The 18,570-nt window shown below is 28.1% G+C and overlaps 1 protein-coding gene across 4 annotated transcripts in view; it reads left to right on the top strand.

Annotated features, from left to right (window-relative positions):
- LOC145184989 (ubiquitin carboxyl-terminal hydrolase 32-like) overlaps window positions 1-18,570 on the top strand; it is a 34,015-nt gene that overhangs the window by 6,732 nt on the left and 8,713 nt on the right. For 3 of the 4 annotated variants that reach the window (XM_090092124.1, XM_090092123.1, XM_090092125.1), the window contains 16 exons: window positions 4,833-4,954; window positions 6,035-6,203; window positions 7,035-7,166; window positions 7,596-7,703; window positions 7,872-7,978; window positions 8,682-8,729; window positions 9,520-9,603; window positions 10,153-10,214; window positions 10,348-10,453; window positions 10,879-11,106; window positions 11,555-11,695; window positions 11,802-12,047; window positions 12,229-12,297; window positions 13,880-13,961; window positions 14,070-14,150; window positions 17,860-17,998. In XM_090092124.1, coding sequence (XP_089948250.1) covers window positions 4,833-4,954; window positions 6,035-6,203; window positions 7,035-7,166; window positions 7,596-7,703; window positions 7,872-7,978; window positions 8,682-8,729; window positions 9,520-9,603; window positions 10,153-10,214; window positions 10,348-10,453; window positions 10,879-11,106; window positions 11,555-11,695; window positions 11,802-12,047; window positions 12,229-12,297; window positions 13,880-13,961; window positions 14,070-14,150; window positions 17,860-17,998 — 1,924 coding nt within the window. Of the gene's footprint in view, window positions 1-4,832; window positions 4,955-6,034; window positions 6,219-7,034; window positions 7,167-7,595; window positions 7,704-7,871; window positions 7,979-8,681; window positions 8,730-9,519; window positions 9,604-10,152; window positions 10,215-10,347; window positions 10,454-10,878; window positions 11,107-11,554; window positions 11,696-11,801; window positions 12,048-12,228; window positions 12,298-13,879; window positions 13,962-14,069; window positions 14,151-17,859; window positions 17,999-18,570 lie in introns of all 4 variants that reach the window. The other variant, XM_090092126.1, reaches the window with a different exon arrangement.

The following is an 18,570-nucleotide window of genomic DNA, read 5'->3' as shown; positions in this document are numbered from 1 at the left end:
TTAAACAACTTTTAATCTATATTACTATCTAATGTATGTGTAATAGAAACTAAAATCATAATGTAAACAAAATGCAAATATAGCAGGGTGACACAAAAAAGAGTCAAATATTCAAAATTTTAAAAAATCAAAAATTATAGTTGCTTATCCTGTTCCAACATCTTTAGCTAAGGGAAGTGTTCCATGTAATTTTTCAAGTATCGGCCAGACTTTATGTAATTTTGCCATGTTAAATTGTATTTACAAGTAAAATCTTGTTCTATCTTAGAAAAAAAGAAGTAGTCAATAGTTTTCAGTAAACCATAATCTTAACTGGATTTTTCAACCCATAACTTTACCAGTTCAGATAGTAGCCTATCTTTTGTTATCAGCTTTCTATGCTCCCTGACTACCAAAAGAATGTTTTGTTTTAAGTCATCATCGTGAGAACAAAGTTTGTACAGTCATTGGTAAGGTAGCTAAGCAGCTGAATGAAATAAATCTTTAACTAAGAAATCATTTGCTGAATAGCATTCTTGAACAAATCTCAAAGAAGTCTACTCTTCTTCATAATTAAGAGGACTTAATATCTACTACTGCTGGAGATGATCAGTGCAAAAGAAGCTTCTACAAAATCTCTGATATCAGAATTAAGAGTCAAGAGTTAATAGCTTCTCAATGAATAAAGATGTACGATGTGTTTTCAGATGAAGATCACCTAGTAGTAGTATCAAAACCTTAGGAGACAAATATCATGTGTGTTACAAAACTTCATAATCCTATTCTTATTGAAATGTTTGAATAATTCTGAACATATTTCCATCGTTGACATCAGCATTTTCTGCTTTGCTGAATTTAATGAAAGCAGGTGTATAGAAAATAGCTACAGTAAGTGCCATTCTTAAACAACCATTATTATAAAAACTATAATAAATGATAATTAATTTGAGTTTCTGTGATGAGGATTGTATCCGACTTTATAAAAAAAAAATTTATCACAGTCATTTGAAAACTCTAATTTTGAGACTTTTTGCGCACTAGAAAAGTGACTTTTATTGCTCAAGACACAGTTCATAAAAGAGACATTGCTTTAGCTGTAAATTACAAAAAGAAGACTGCTATATGGCAAGAGTTGTGATAAGTTAAAGAATAATTAAATTCTAAAATGTTTCGCTTGTAAAAGGTTAAGAATATGTAATAACTTTTGTAGAACATCAAAAAATTTAATTACTACTCTTTAGCTTCAAAAAGATTTATGAGCTCTCATACCAAAGGAACTGAATCAAATCTAGTCAAATGGTCTAAATTGAATGCTCCATTGAATGTAATGCCTATTAAATTTGGTTTAGTAACTGAAAAATCTCAAGTGACCTGATTAAGGACTGAAGATTCAAATTAATAATTTGTACAGTAAGAAAAAAAAAAGCTCATTGAAAATAGAGATTAACTTGATAAATAGAGATTTGGTTTGATGAAGAGAATGATTCAAATGATCAAATGATGAAGAGTAGAGAATTAACATCTACCCAGGAAATAGAACTTATGGAAAAAATGAGGATGAAAATGGAATTAGAAAAAGATAAAAATAAAAAAAGGTTCCATGATGAAAAGCTGGAAATTCTAATGTAGATGAAGGGAGACCTCAAAAAAGCATAGGGATCTATACATAGTCTAATTTATTGTCTCTAAAAGCTCAGCTTTCAAACAAGTAAAAGTGGATCATATTTTTGTTTTAATCCAAGACATAAAAACTGTTATATAGTTATGCTAATTTGATCACAAAACATTTATATTCATGGCATATTGATAGAAATCTCTGTACAGAAGCCATACAACATCTTGAAGAGATTGTATCACTCCTAGGTCTATATAAAGTCTTATTTCTTAATCTGGATGACAAGGCTAGGTTAAAAAAAGTAGTTTTTATAGAAAATATCTTTATACATAAAAAAAAAAAAAAATTGTTTCAAGTGTCAATTAGTCTGATTGCTTTAAGCAAGCAGACACCTTTACTTATGCATACAGAATATCAAATGACTCTATCAGACCATAGTTGGGTCATTGCCAGTTAACAAAAGTTAACCCCATCTGTATATTCTGCAATTGAAGTGCAAAAAGATAATTAAGGGATGCCAATCTTTGTTGGATACTCTGGCCCCACTTATATTACTATCAAATCTGGAAAATAGTAGTTGTAAAATGCCTTAACTCTTGCCCATGTCATTCTGAGTATAGATGTTCCAGACAAGAATCCTTATTATCAAAAGGTTTTCTTTGTTATTTGTGCTAATTTAGTATATGCTGTGTTTTTGGAGTTTTACTTTATTTAAATGTCTAAGATATTTAAATATCTGATTTTAAAATCATATCCAGGAGCGTGGGATTATGTTATCTTTGGCTGCAAATGCACCTGGAAGGAGTGCATTTAATCAGGTTGAAAGAAGAATAATACTGTTAAGTCATCAACGTTCTGGCCTCATCCTTCCTCATGACCAATAATAAAGTCATTAACAAGATGCTGGTGTTATAATAGATGGTGATATGGAAAAACAAAAATTCAAGTTTCTTGTTGAAACATGTTGTCTCAATGTCTCTAAATGTAATTGTCTCAATGTCTCTAAATGTAATTGTCTCAATATCTCTAAATGTAATTGTCTCAATGTCTCTAAATGTAATTGTCTCAATGTCTCTAAATGTAATTGTCTCAATGTCTCTAAATGTAATTGACTAATTTCTTTTTGTCACAGAAAAATTTTCAAAAAAGTTCCATTTAAAGAAATACTAAAATTATTTATATCATTGCTACCCAGAGAAAATCTCATATTCCAGTTTTCAACTGAAGTTACTCTAAAAGATCAAGCAATAATTAGCAGGACATTATGGTGGCTAAACAGTAACCGAAGAAATGGTTGACCAAGAATTTTTACTAGAATAGTTATTGCACCAGATTTCCATCCAGTATTAATTAGTGTGTATCAGAACAAAATTTTACAATGTAATCAGCAATTTCAAAATACTCTAGAAGATTTGTGATAAATATATGCCGTATATCTTTCCTTAACACATTCAGTTAATAAGACACCAAGAAGAAGATCATCTCTGATTTCAAACTCTAGGCTAGATACAGATAATCTGTATGGAGGAGTTGTCTGTCTAGTGTCCTCCTTTTGATTTTACCTTCAAAATGTACAACTAACATCTTATTAGACATTATATTAATAATATCATTCTGTGTCTGGTCTCCTTCTGCTAACCTCTTCTGACAGATTCTATGCTTAACTTAAGCTCTCTAATTTCTTCCCCCAAGATAGTTTGTTATAAATAAGCACCAGTAACAAAGGGAATTTAATCTGAATTACTGAGGCCGGCTTTTATGCTGGTAAAAGTTGTTGCAGAAATGAGACTTTCCCTGGTTATCTTCTTTGCCATTCAGAAAATCGGTGCATTTTCCATAATATTTCTTTAAAATATTAATAATTTATTCATTTATGCCTATTTTAAGGGTTTTTATTTATATAAGACTATTTTCGAACTAACTTGAGTTGCATGTTTATCTGTTGATTTTTTTCTCTGCAATAAGGTTAAGCTTTGTTGGACCAAACTGCTGCCTCCTGTTTGAGCTTGATTTTTGAAAATTATCATCTTGAGCTGGGACTAAGATTTCTCACTCAACAATTTATCTTGCAGTACCTAAATTAACATAAAATAATCTCAGTTACACACTTTATAAGCTGGATTATTTTACCTAGAGCTGTTTATCTTTCCCCTTCTATTTTTATCAGTATTATAATGCAAAAAAAAAATATTATGATGCAAAAATAATGCAAAAAATGTGGCTTTTTAGTTAACATTTAAAAATGATTAAAACACAATTTTTTTTGGTCAAGAAATTTCTTCAATGAGTTATATGACTCATTGAAAACTCTTGAAGCAATTTTCTGGGACCAGGATAGTGAAAAAGTAGTAAAAATGTTATATGAGTATTTCAAAGTACCCTTGAGGAAGTCAGTTTTGATTTAGAAAATTAGTTTCTCTATGTGTAAAACAAGATATACCTAATTAGGATTCAGCTCTTTTTAATCAAAATAAAAAAGAGCTGAATAAGTACATCATCATTATCATATTGTAGACGTGAACATAATTAGGTTCCTCATCAGAAAAATTTTATCATCATTATAGAGAAAATCAAAGTAATGAAGTTTTTGCGATTATTCAGAGTAAGTATCTTTCTTAATCATAAAGATCATCCTTTGCAAATAACATCTTCTCAGTCCCAAAAACTTGAAAAATTTGATTTGATATACTTGAATCTTTTATCTCTAGCTGAGTTCAGGTACAAGTAATACTAAAGAACAATGCATTTAGTTGGTAGTTAGTTGGTTGGTAGCTTAAAAGTGAGCTAAATAAGTATATAGACTTCTAAGCATTAGAGCTATCTTTTTTCCTATCTGTCTTTATTTTTAACATTTTGTACAAAAATCTAATTGATATAAACTGTTTGCTACTTTAAACAAATGTAATAAAGAAAAAACCCACAATAGACACACTATTTAAACCCGAAAAAAACTAATTATGAATGAGCACAAATATTTTAGAAACATCTTGAGTTTTTGAGACTTGTTTTCCAGTGCAAAAAAATTAAAAAGTACTTGAGAAGTAAAGTATTTAAAATTTACATGTAGCTTTACATGAAACCACTTGAGCACATGTAGCACTCAGGCGTATGAAGTTCTTTTTTAAACTCCCTATGTTTGGTAGAACCAGAAAATGCACTGATTTTTTGCTAACTTTGTGTCACCCCAAAACGTAGGAAGCATTTGTACCTTTTCTTTTTTAAAGTTTTTATCCCATAGTCATATTCTCTTTGATGTCTTTGGATGGTGCTACAGTTACACAAGAAGATATTGAAAACTTTTATGATGCTTGTGATGGAGGCTGTATATTAGAATCAACTCTTAAAAGTGCTTTCTTGAAGGTAAGTTCTGTTTTCATGCAGATCAACAAATTAATTATGTTCTTGTAGAATAGAAAAGAAATCATTCAAACTTATAGTTTTTCAAAATTTTTCAAAATTCCAATTTTTGAGCATATGATTATATAATTTTCTAACACAGGGTACAGGTTGTATATCGGATGGTTTTTGATTATATAAGGTGGTCGTTGTTTATATTAATGTTGTGACCAAAACTAAAAGTTGTAACCAACTTAACTAAAAAAACCCTAATTAACGCATAAAAAGATTTTTAAAAAGTATTTTTTGACTAACAGTAACAATATATTTTTTGCAAATTAAAAATTTAGTCAACTAATTTTAACTAGACTAAAAAGTTAATTGACTAAACTTAGTTAGACTAAAAAGTAAGTCGACTAAATTTAGTTAGACTAAAAAGTCGACTAATTTTTAGTTAGATTAAATTGTTATTCAAGTAATTTTATTTACGCTAAAAAGTTAGTCAACTAATTTAAATTAGACAAAAAAGTTAATTAACTAATTTTAGTTAGACTAAAAAGTTAGTCGACTAAATTTAGTTAGACTAAAACTCTCACCCCTAGTTTATATAGGGTTGTTGTAGGTTATATAGAGTGGTTGTTGTTTACATAGGGTGGTTGTTGTTTATATAGGATGGTTCTTGTTTATATAGTATGGTTCTTCTTATAGGAAATATAAACAAACACTACAATTGGTATAGGGGACAACTGTCTAACCTGTTCTGACATTGAAAAAATAACAACCCTAAACTACCAAGTTGTGGCTATTACTTTCTAAATTCAGATGAAATTTAGAGGTTGCTAAAAAATTTAATAAGTTTTTTTACCAAGTTTGTTTTATTTTATAGTGGAACAGATTAAAAATATCCAATATTTGAATATTTATAAATAAGTACCATTCTAATAATAGTTTTAAGCAAAATTTTTCACAAGTTATAAATACATTTGCCAGTTGTTTAAACAAATATTTTAGTTTTTTTTTTTTAGTTTAAAGTTTTGATTTTTTTATCATTCTAAGTTTACTTTTCAGAATATTAATCAATAATTGAAGTTGATCAATTTTTAGCATGAAAAATTATTTTACAATGATTTTCACGAATGGTTGATGTGCAATGTAGATTTTAGCGCAGTGACCCGATGGCTTTTGGAAGAACAACTTGGGAAGCACAGTGTTAAACATTCTGTTACAAATGATGTGCCTTCATTTTACAACTGTTTAGCAGACATTTCAAAGTGTATGTTTTCATGAGGTATAAACTTATGGTAAGTATGACTTTTGATTTTATGCAAATCAAAACGTCATACTTACCATGAGGCTTATACCTAACATTTTTTAACATCAATTAAATATTACATTATTTCATTATTGCAAATTATTTAATTGGAAATTATTTAATTGCAATGTGTTTAACCTGCTTGGTACTGAATAAAATATGTATGTGATATAAGGATGGCCTGAGTATTTTTAATGTTTAATAGATGGCAGTGTGTTGTCCATTCTCAATTGAATTCAGTACTTTATCAAATACAAGCAAGAACATACATGTACAGTCATAGTACTTTTCATATGGCATGGTCCAACCATACATGTACAGCCATAGTACCAGGCAGGTTAAAAGTAAGTTGCTATGCAATTAGCAAATCAGTTTTTACCTATCAAAGATTTTACATTATAAACAAGGAATGGCTTTTTTTTCTTACTTTGATGATTCAACTAATTTACTTTTTCATATGAAAGAAATTTACTTTTGCATTACAAGTAAAAAGTAAATTATAAAAAAAGTTACAAAAAAATTTACACAATGATGTAAATAATGGAAAAGTAATTTGCATGAAAAATTTATTTAATTTTTTTTTTTATCTAAACAAAAAATAAAACAAAATAAGCAAAAAGTCATCCCTAATGTAAACTATTTTTTGTGTTTGACTAAAAGGTGTTCCTAAAGATCAACTGTCTTACTTGCTCTTCTTCAAATAAATCAGTTGGTTTCTACACTCTGTGAAACTGTAATCCATCTTTTTATGCCTTAAGTAAAGAAGTAATTCAATTTTTAAACTGTATTTAGTGCATGAATCAGATATAGTTGATATTGAAAAGCGGTATTGGCTAATGAAATCTTATTCAAAAACTGGTCGGTTTGATTTTGAGACCTTCAAATTGTTTGTATCTCCTCCATTCCCAGACCTTCACTGTCAAAGTATGTTTTTAATTATATGCTTACATTTAAACGCTTCAGTCAACTGGGGTAACTTTGGCCACTCTTTGTGATTTTGTTTCCTTGCAAATTATTTCTTTTGTTATTGTGATTAGTTCTTTTAACAAATTATTGCCTCATGTAGTTTTTTCTGATCTATTGAATTCAAGTGAACAAAAAAATAATTTTTTAGCAGGGAAACAATATCTCAAATATTGGTTAAAGTTACCCTCAAAGTTAAATATTGGTTAAAGTTACCCTCAAAGTTAAATATTGGTTAAAGTCACCCTCAAAGTTAAATATTGGTTAAAGTTACCCTCAAAGTTGCTATGCCTACCAATGGTACTAATTTTAATCAAATTTTTTATTGTTGTTGTTATTGTTATTATTGTTATTATTGCCATCACAATTAACACTTAATTATTTGTGCAGGTTTTTTCAATTATTTTGATGTGAACAAAGACAACAATATTGATTTGAAAGAGATGGTTTGTGGAGTATCCACCTTTTGTAGAGGTTCCACAACTGAACGACTTAAAGGTTCATTATTTTTGCTAATTTCATTTAAAATCAAAATCATGAAATATTTAACAAACTAGTTTTTAGCTCAATTTTAAAAAGTAATTGCTAAATTTGAGGCAATTTATTGTTTACAACTATTGTTTAATATTTTAGTTATTTGACAAATATCTTTATTATATTTTTTAGCAACTTTCATGATCTTTGATGTAAATCTTGATAAAAATCTATGTAATGAAGAGTTAACTTGCATGCTTTCTACACTTCATGAGATTTATTTAATGTCTCCTGAGAATGTGAGTTAAAATTATTTTTCTGTAACTCTCTTATTTCCTTTTTATTTCCTATTTCTTTCTTTTTTTTTTTTTTTTTTTTTGTCTTTATATTTCTTCTTCTCCTTTCTTTCCTTAATTTCGGCAAGATGTTTAATAAATAAAAAGAATATGATCATTATTTAAAAATAAAGCTAATGAACTAATGAGCTCCAAATAATAGTATTAAACTTGTCTATAGACTTTTGCTTCTACAAAGGCTCAGTGTTTTAACTTTTTAAATTATTGGAAAAATGCTTGTGGAACATACACATTTTTTAAAAATGCTAAACTATCTATATTTTCGGAGTATTTTTAGGAACTAGCATTTTTAATATATTAATAATCTTAAATTCAAAAAAGTTTTTTTAAGAGTTCTTTATTTTTGAGAAGTAAAACCTGAAAACTTTTATAAAATACCAAACAATAAAAGTTTTTTTAATTTTTACCCCATGATTGTTTTAAAAATTTCTTTATGTCCTGGAGTAGTTTCTGTAACCTTTTTTATTTTTACTCCCTTTAAACATCTGCTATCTCCTCAACTGAGATATGTTTCTCTTATCCAGATTCTGTCATAGTTTCGTTTCACAAAAAATATAGAATTTTGACAGCTTTGCACTTGTGTCTGTGATCTGTCATTATTTCCAGCTCCACTGGAAATAAGGAAATATTTTTTAATTTCTCCTAGAATTCTATTGCTAAAGAAGAGGTTATTAAAGGATTGGTTCCTGATGAAGTAACTTTTGTTTACAATTTTTTACTTTTTAATACATGCAGACACATTTTTTAAAATAATTGATTTAAAATATTTCATGAAAGATATGTGGTGTGATCTTTTAAAAATCCTTATTTTAATTGGTGTATTTTATCTTTTCTCTTTGAAAAATGATTTTAGTATATATTTTGTATATTTTTTGAATTTTTAACACAAAACAAAAATGATTTTATTGATAACAATTTTTGCATTTAGTGTTTATGTACTTAAAGTTACTTCTAAAATAAAAATATTGCAAAAATTAGATTAGCTTCCATTGAATTCAAAAAAAAAAAAAAAAAAATGCTCATACACCATTAAGAAGCACACTATGATCATACACCATGATTTGCATACATCATGATTTTGCATACACCATGATTTTGCATACACCATGATTTTGCATACACCATGATTTTGCATACACCATGATTGCATACACCATGATTTTGCATACACCATGATTTTGCATACACCATGATTTTGCATGACTTTGATAATCAAGTATTTTCTTATTTTTCTTTTGCCTCAGTTTACTAAATGCAACTATAAGATTTGAAAAAAAAGAAAAAGTGTATAATTTGCAATCTCAATTAGTTATAAAAGTGTATAATTTGCAGTCTCAATTAGTTTTCCAAATTAGTTATTTCTGGGTATATCTAAGTGAGTATCTAGCCTTAAAGGAGAAGATTCTATTCAAATATGCATTATGGTTCCTCAGATATTGTTGTTATAAAGTTGTAAAGTTGCTCTAGCATTGATTTTTTTTCAGGCAAATCAAATTACATTTAATGAATTTCGACTATGGGCATCTACAAGTTCACATATTCATGAATTTTTGTTGCTTATATTCCAAGTAAGACTGCAAAACAATATTTTGATGTGTATTTACAATATTTCTTTAAAATTTGTTTTTTCTTTCTTTTTTCTTTTTTCTTCTTTCCTTTCTCTTCTTTCTTTTTATTAAAGTCTTTTGGAGTATGTTATCTGAGGACTGTATTTTATACTAAATTAATGAATTTAAACAAAATTAGACTAATAAATCAGGATAAAGGTTCTAAAAAAATCTCAAATTTTGTTGCATTTTTTTGTTAAATGCTTTAAAATTGTAAGATGTTCTCAAAAGATATGATAAAGCTGAAGGCTTCACAAGATGCAGTGTAGGATTATAATTTATAAAACTTTAATGACCTTGTATGCAGTATTATACTGTTGAATAAAATTTTTTTTATTTTCAACCCTAAAAAAAAAGCTATAGTGTGGTCAGCAACTGAACAACACCATATTGTCTACTTTGCAGTTTTATGAATTGCAGTATTCAGTTTAAGAATGAGTTTGAAATCAATTCATAAAGCACATTCTTGTTGTAAAGAAATTGAATATCTGTCATGTTGTTTTAAATTAGATCTGCCATATTGTGTTTGGATTGAAACCAGCATTAAAGGAAGAAGAGGGTCTGATAGTGAGGTAAGTTAGATTATCTTTAAAAAAAAAGTTTTCAATTTTATTAATCAATCAATTTTACTTAGCTATAATCTTAATGATTGGCTGTTTTTTTTTCAAGCAATTGGGGTTTTTTACAATATCTTATTCACCTTAGACGCTGGTTGGAGCGTGATACAACAGAAGGGCTTAATCCAAATTCCTTGTATTATATAATATCAATGGATTGGTGGAAGACTTGGATGAATTATGTAAATTATATGGTATATAATTAAAAATATTTGTATATATAATTTTTTCTTAGAAATTAAGAATCCCATTTGAAAGTTAGAAGAATTAGGTAAAAGTTATATAAAGTTTGTTAAAAAAAAAGTTTATAGAATATTATTTTAGATTGGTGTCCTGAAAAAAAAAAGATTAAAATAATCATGATTTATATTATCATGATTCCTGAAATCATGATTTATGCATTTACACTTTATTTCATTAGTTTATATTTTGATGATAGGAAAATGTTTGAAGTAGGCATAAAGTATTAATGAGCAGTAAAAATATAAAAATTTGTTTGTAAAATATATGTACAATATATACAAAATATTTGTATAATTAGCATAATTGTTTCTATCACTATTATTTCATAATTCCTGTTTTTTTTTGTTTTGTTTTGTTTTTAATTCTTTCTATGTAGAAAACTTCTGCAGAAAGCAACTCTCAAAGAAGTGTGGAAAGTTTGCAGAGTGAAGTTGTTCTGTCATCTTCTAAAGTCTCTTGTAAGAATGAAGGCTCTCATGAAAACTCTCCAAACAAAACACCTCAGAAGAATACAATGCGCAATGGTAGTGCAACAAGAGTTGCACCTGTGAAACCAGGATGTATTGATAACACTCAACTTTTAATTCCAGCTGATAGCAGAAAAGTAAATATTATTGCGAAGAACTATTACTGTTAATTTTTGGCCTTATTTCTAAATGACAACTATAATTTTGTTTTACTTTATATTCAAAACATTTGTTTACACAACTCATTGAATGTAAAAGTACTGTATGTAATATCACTTAATTTAACCATTTTTAAAGTTAATTCCAGCTTTTTATTTAATTGCTTAATCTTTTTTTTGGTTTAATTTAACTATCAACATCAAACATTGATAAATTTTATTAACACTCTCTGCTGTTCCTACAAAAATTATGATTTATACTTGAATGAAAAATGATATCTTGTTCCCATTGTAACAGCTTGTGATATAGTTTTGTTAATAAAAACTATTTCTATTTGCTTAAAGTTTAATGACAATTGAATGTTTAGTTACGCTATGTTAAATGGCTTTAATGGAATTTAAAAAATTTCTTCTTTTTTCTTTTTAGTTAGTAGTGCTAACTGGTGAGGGTGGAAAGTTAAAGTCCAATCAGTTGCTAATACTAGGTATTCATTATGAAGTTGTATCTGAGCCGATATGGAGAGCCTTACTATCCTGGTATGGAGCAAATGTTGCATTACCAAGAACAGTATGTCAACTTGTCTTTTGCATTAAATAGAAATGCTAAACTTTATTTAATTAGATAGACATGGTAATTTAAAAGATTTTTATATAAAAAAACAAAACAATTTTAGGTCATAAAAGTACCAGGCTCTAATGATGCAGTTCTTGAACTTTATCCAATACAAGTCTATCTCTATAAGCATATGCAACCGTTAAAAAGTTCAGTTTTTAATAACTCTGTCAATATTAATCATCTAATAAGTATGGTCTCTGGTAATAATGACAATGGTTATGCAAACCCGGATTCATCTACAATTATGCCCAGACGATCTCTTGCTTATACTGCATCATTTAGCCGTAAAAATACTCTAAAACAGGTTCACAAATTTTTCTTTTTACTTGTTAATTTTTCTTTTGTTATTAGACTTTTTTTCTTTCATAAAATTTTTCTTTGTTATAAGGATTCTTTTTTATTGATGTTTTACAAATAATTTTTCTCATAATTTATAATTTATTTAATCTATAAATTCTTTTTGTTTTTTTTGTTTGTTTATAAAGATCTTGGAGTTTATAAGTTCAAAGATGAAAGTGAATCTTGATGATTTGCGATTGTGGAAAATACATGAGGTAAGTAATTTAAAGGATTATTTTATTTATCATATGGCTGGCTTGTAATAATTATGATTTTTTTTATAAGTGCCACTCATTTTAATGTTTAACAAGTATAATCATGTTCTATGTAAACTTGTTTTTTGTGCAGCGAATGCAATATTACAGTTCTATATCTTCTCTTCTATGAATAATTCTTCTCTACCAAAGTTTTGCATTCAATTTATACTTGCTCATAATCCATAAATATCCCTCAAATACCATTCTTATAAAAAAAAACAACTATATTTGTAAAAATTGCTAGATTAAAGCCAGTAATACAAGGAAACTATGTAATGACAATTTTTTCTACAACTTTGCACAATTGCTTCTGCACAATTAAACTCCTCTCTGATCCTTGGGATCATATTTGATTCAAAGCAGCTCTTAATTTTGTGAACATCATTTGAATGGTCTCTTTTGCAGATCTAAATACCAGACACTGCTTCTGGTAATCTTTGCCAAACACAAGAAACATATTAGATCTGCAAAAAGGGCTACTTGGTCATCATCACTCATCTTTTGCTACTGACACAACTCATATGCTGTGTAGGCATCCAAATCAAGAGCTTGCAAGGCATCCTACATTTTCTTTGCATCTTTATAGTCTACCACTCCTAAGCTATTGTAGACTGCATAAGCATCACTTGCAATAATACAAGGTAAAGCACTGTCAACTTACACTTGTCTTGCATCTCTGCAATCACCTTGGTTTGCTGCAACTAAATTGTGGCATTGAACGTGCCATTTTATTTTTCCGAAATTTTCAAAGATGACTTCATTACATACCCAGTTGGATTGTTGTTTTCTCACAGCAAACACAATGCTACAAATCTAAATCTTCTCTTTTATCAAAAGCTTGTCAAAAATTTTAGGATCAGCTCATAATCCATAAAAATCCCCCAAATACTGTCATAAAAAAAAAAAGAAACGCTCAAACTATATTTACAAAATTTCTAGTTAAAAGCCAAGGAAACTATGTAATGTCAATTTTTTCTACCACTTTACATGATTGCTTCTGCGCAATTTCTCTACAATTTTACAAGATTGCTTCTGCAAAAATACAGGCTTGTAAAAAGTATTTTGATATATTTTAGTGCTTTTTAGGAATATATCTGATCATGAGAATAAATTACTCTTTTAAATTTGCATATTTGGGCCAGATTTTTGATCACTTGTCTCACTTGGTAGTGGGTTTTAATAGTTTTGGATATATTAGTTGTCCTGTCAGATTGCTAATTATTTTCAGTCTTCACTCAATGCTTTTAATTCTCCCTTTGTTAAGCAACCATTAAAATCTAGCACATTTAAAAATACATTTATAATTTGTTTACAAACTTATTGCAATTAAATAGTTCAACAGAGGAAGGTATAGGTAGAAAATTTGGACAAGAATAAAGCCAAGAAAAATGTGATCCTTTAGAATGAGTTTTTTTTAGTGACATTCTTTATTTTACAGGTTTTTATTGTAATTAAGTAATAAATTTACAGGTTATTATTGAGTAATAAATTTAGACTTTAAATTTCATTTATTTTTATTTCATGAAAATGGAATTTTCAGAAAGATTTAATTCTTCTGGAAGAAGAAGAAAAGTCAGTTGAAGATCTAAAACTTAAAGATGGAAGTCAACTCCTTATTGAAAGTAGGTTTTTTAATTTTGATTTTGATTCTTACTTTCACGTGATTTTAGGCATCATAATCCATCATGTGATTATATTATAGTTGCAAAATAAATTTATTGTTTCTTTAGTTCGAAACCAGGACTTAAGTTGGCCTGAAGAAATGAATGTTTTAGTTGCTACTCAAAATTTCAAAGAGCGCTCATACACAGGTAGTCACATCAGTAAAAAAGATTTGATACTTCAAGTTTTAAAAACAAGTTTAAAAAATACTTTAAATCATTTATTATTTCTTTAATGTTTAAATTTAAAAAAAAATGTTTTAAAAACTGTTTAAATTTTACTTCAGACACACAGATATATATATATATATATATATATATATATATATATATATATTTATATATATATACAGCTGCGGACAAAACTACGTGAACGATTGCAAATAGTTTTTTTTAATGAAATTTTCAATGTCTTAAAATAAGTTTATAGTTTAATACTATATATGGTTGGATAGAGCGTTTTTTGCTCTATAAGACTGTGTAAAGTGTATTCTCTAATAATTTGTTTAAAATTAAACATATCTAAATGTTCAAAAAGCATCAAATATTTAATATATATATACAAATATATATATATATATATATATATATATATATATATATATATATATATATATATATATATATATATATATATATACTCTAATCTTGACCACGCATACAATATTTAGTTGCGACAACTTGCCCACGACTTGACAAATGATTTTGAAATGTTCTCAAAACATCTTAAGAGCTGTGACCAAGTTGTCGCAAATAAATACTTTATGCGTGGTCAAATTTAAAGTGCAATCGCACACCTTTCCCGACCAAGCCTGTATATATATATATATATATATAGAGAGAGAGAGAGAAAGAGAGAGAGAGAGAGAGAGAGAGAGAGAGAGAGAGAGAGAGAGAGAGAGAGAGAGAGAGAGAGAGAGAGAGAGAGAGAGAGAGAGAGAGAGAGAGAGAGAGAGAGAGAGAGAGAGAGAGAGAGAGAGAGAGAGAGAGAGAGAGAGAGAGAGAGAGTTATGACTTTTTTGTGACCTCATATTCCTGGGTCATAGATCAATAAAACTTTTTTCAAAACTCATGAAGAACTGAAGAAAACCAATGAATGGTAGTTCTTCTTGGTTCGTTTGAAAAAAAAGTCTTTGTAACTGAGTGATGATCCTCTTTCTTCTTTCAGTGTTCACATTCATAGTGTCCACTACAATTATCTTTATACTCTTCCATAAATTGCATTCATCGAGAATGGCTGTTATGCCTTTGACAACATCTGCTTCTCCATCTGGTAGATCTAATACTTGTAACTAAACTTCTTTTTGTTCATTCTTCAACACTAACACTTGATATTCTTGGTGATTAATATGTTTACCATCAAAATTGAATGACCAGTTTTAAAAATATAATGTTCTCTTCATTTTTTCTCTAAGTGTAACAGCTTCTTTATTAGTGGATCTGAATATGCGTGACTGTGAAGGTGTCTGAACATTGATCCCATCTTTAGACAACTGTTGGTAAATGGTTGTTACTTTTCTGGTTGACAACTTTAAAGATGTTACTAATTTGATAACACTTTTGACTTTCTTTTGTACTTTTTGCTTGTACTTATGGACTGTTCTTCAGAATTTTTTTCTCACGTAAGCCTTCAAACTCTTGTTCTTGAGTGCTTTTCTGACAAGGAAACAACTGCATTCCAACTTTTTGGCAAGATCTCTTTGGGTTTGGCATGGATTTTTTGTAATTGACCAGATGATTAAGTACACTTTTTTTTTTATCAACAAGACTTTCTTCCTTTGACCGCCTCTTTTTCTTTCGATAGTTTGAGTCTCCTTGTATCTTTCAAATAAGTCTCCAACTGAAGATTTGGAGACTTTTGACAATTTTGCAATTTTTGAATGTGAGGTTGGATTTTGAAGAAAAATCTCCAAAACTTTTTTCTGATTATTCAATTGTTTACTCATTTTGGATTGATAAACTGATGGCATTAGTAAAACACCAATACAATTAAATATATGTATATAGAACGTCATTATAAAAAAAATTTGGAATTAATTCATTAAGTATTTCTCAAGTTATTGCTAATTACATCTGACAAGAAAGTTTTGAGCCCAATCAACATGACACAGGAAATAAATCATCTCAAGAAATTCAAAAATTCATAACCCCAATATATATTATATATATATATGTATATATATATATATATTTATATATATATATTAAAAAGAAGTAGTTAAAAATATTGAATAAAACTTTTTTTGAGTTACTAAAAAATTCTCTCCTCAAATAACAAAAACTAAAGTATACTGAATGAAGACTACAGAGGAAGACCCACAGTTGTCCACTTTTTCTTCTTTTAAGAAAAATGGAATTTTGTGTTTGAAGTTGTGGTATTGTGTAGAAATTTTAGTAGCATTTTATTTTAAACATTTTAAATTGAAAGCAGCTTTTTATGAAAATTGATTCAACCCCCTGATATATAGTTATAGTCCTCAAGTTACTAAGCCATAATACATGTTCATTTTATTCATTTATAATCAAGAAAACCATTTTGGACATCTGTTATCTTTCTTTGATATTCCTATCATTTCAACTACTAAAGCACACAATATTTTTGGGACTTTCCGGCTTCATTTTTTTTAATGATACATTATTTAACACACACAGTTTTGCCAGTCAGCCTTTTAAGATTCAACTTATTCTGACTTGTAGTGTGAAATTTGCTTTATTTTTGATTCCTGGCTGCTGTTGTTGTCTTGAGGCAGTTGTTCAAAGAATTGTTTGTTTTGCTCACTCAAAAAATCTATCAGCATTAACAAGTCTTTAAATTTTACTCTGGAAAGACACAGAGGAGATGTGTAGGTCCGCTTTGGATGATCAGACAGTTCTGTCTGATCCAAAGAGAGTTCTGTCTTGATCATCCAATTTTATGCTTACTTCTTTAACTATTTTATTATTACCTATTCTTTTGTATTACAGGTTAAAAAATATTGAAAAAAAAAAAAAAAAATCTAATGTTATGAGTGATTTTTCCAGGTCCAAATACAAATATTTATATCTTTAATGAGTAAGTTTTAATTGCTCAATTACAGGATTTTTTTTTTATGAATTGTAAAAAGGTCTTTAGATACTTTTCATTTTTTTTGTTTTCAAAATACTTGTTTTAAAACAACAAATGTTTTTAGTCAACCAACCTGTAGCTTCAAGGCTTTACCTAATTCTCCTGACAGTTTTCTGTCATGTTGTATATAGATGAATCCCTTGATGCACTCATCAACTCGAGTAGACCTATGATCTCTAATAATATTCATATAATATTTATTACAAGGATGATAAATTTCTGCTTTTGCTAAATTTCTGCTCTATTGATGCCAAACTCATTGAACAGAAATGAGAGAGGCTGTATCCTATTCATTTTTTGTTTTCAACAAGTTGAAATGAGAAGCTGTCCTTGTGCTCTCATTTTTGGTAAAAATCTGAAAATATTTCAGCATCTTGGTTAATTGTGAATTATGCCCATGAAAAAATTGTAGCAATGTAGCCTATTTTTAAACACCTCAATAGTCTCTGAAAATGGTGGTTTTTTGCTTGTATATTGTCAGAAGTATTAGGTAAGCACCAGTGCATGATGAATAGAAAGCAAACATGAAAAGTTTTTCAATTGGACAACTGTAGTTTTTCCCCTGTACTCTTCAGATATAATAAATTAAATATAAATATACTAAACAAAGTAAATAACATATAAGATGATAAATGTTAGTTCAGCTAGGACTTGTATTATTTAGAAATTAGTTAATGCAAGCATACCATTGGTAAGTTTTGAATTGCTATGATTGCAATATTGACCCATTAAAATTTAAAAGATTTTTTTTAGGTTTATTGGAAAAAGGAGCAACAGGCCTTCATAATCTTGGAAACACCTGTTTTTTGAACTCTGCAGTGCAGTGCCTTAGTAATACAAATCCATTAACTCAATACTTTCTGTCAAAGATTTTTTTATATGAGCTTAACAAGTAAGAATTTTGTATTACTTTTATATGTTTTTTTAAAGGTAAACAAAAATAGTATTTTAGGAAATTAGTAAAGTATATATATATTATAGTAAAGTATATCCTATAGTAGTATATATGATAATTTTTTTTTTTTGTTATTATTTTTTTTTTGCTATCAAATATTTTGTTACAATTAAAATTAGGATCATTATCTTTTTTGAGTTTTCATAAAAATTTAGACTTCAGTTGGATCATTTTAAACCAATAAAATGCACCATAGTGTACCAACTCACTTTTACAGTTTCTGAGTTCGTAATTGAAATGCGAACACTAAATTGTAATCTAAATCACCTAGAAGAAACTATGTTGCTTAACCAATCATATTTTATGAAACTATGTTGCTTAACCAATCATATTTTATGAAACTATGTTGCTTAACCAATCATATTTTATGAAACTATGTTGCTTAACCAATCATAGAAAGGTTTTCAACACTGTGAGCCATAGTTATTGTACACAAAAAAATTACATACAAAACCATTAAAAAATGTAATTTTTTTTTGACTTAGTTTTATATGTTTTAAGACGATCCA

Source organism: Hydra viridissima, unplaced genomic scaffold (genome assembly GCF_058129835.1).
Source record: "Hydra viridissima isolate aposymbiotic clone 2 unplaced genomic scaffold, HvirCarnegie_v1 scaffold_7, whole genome shotgun sequence".
Lineage (NCBI taxonomy): Eukaryota > Metazoa > Cnidaria > Hydrozoa > Anthoathecata > Hydridae > Hydra > Hydra viridissima.
The sequence above is the reverse complement of the archived record's forward strand: the minus strand, read 5'-3'. Positions and strand labels throughout refer to the sequence as shown.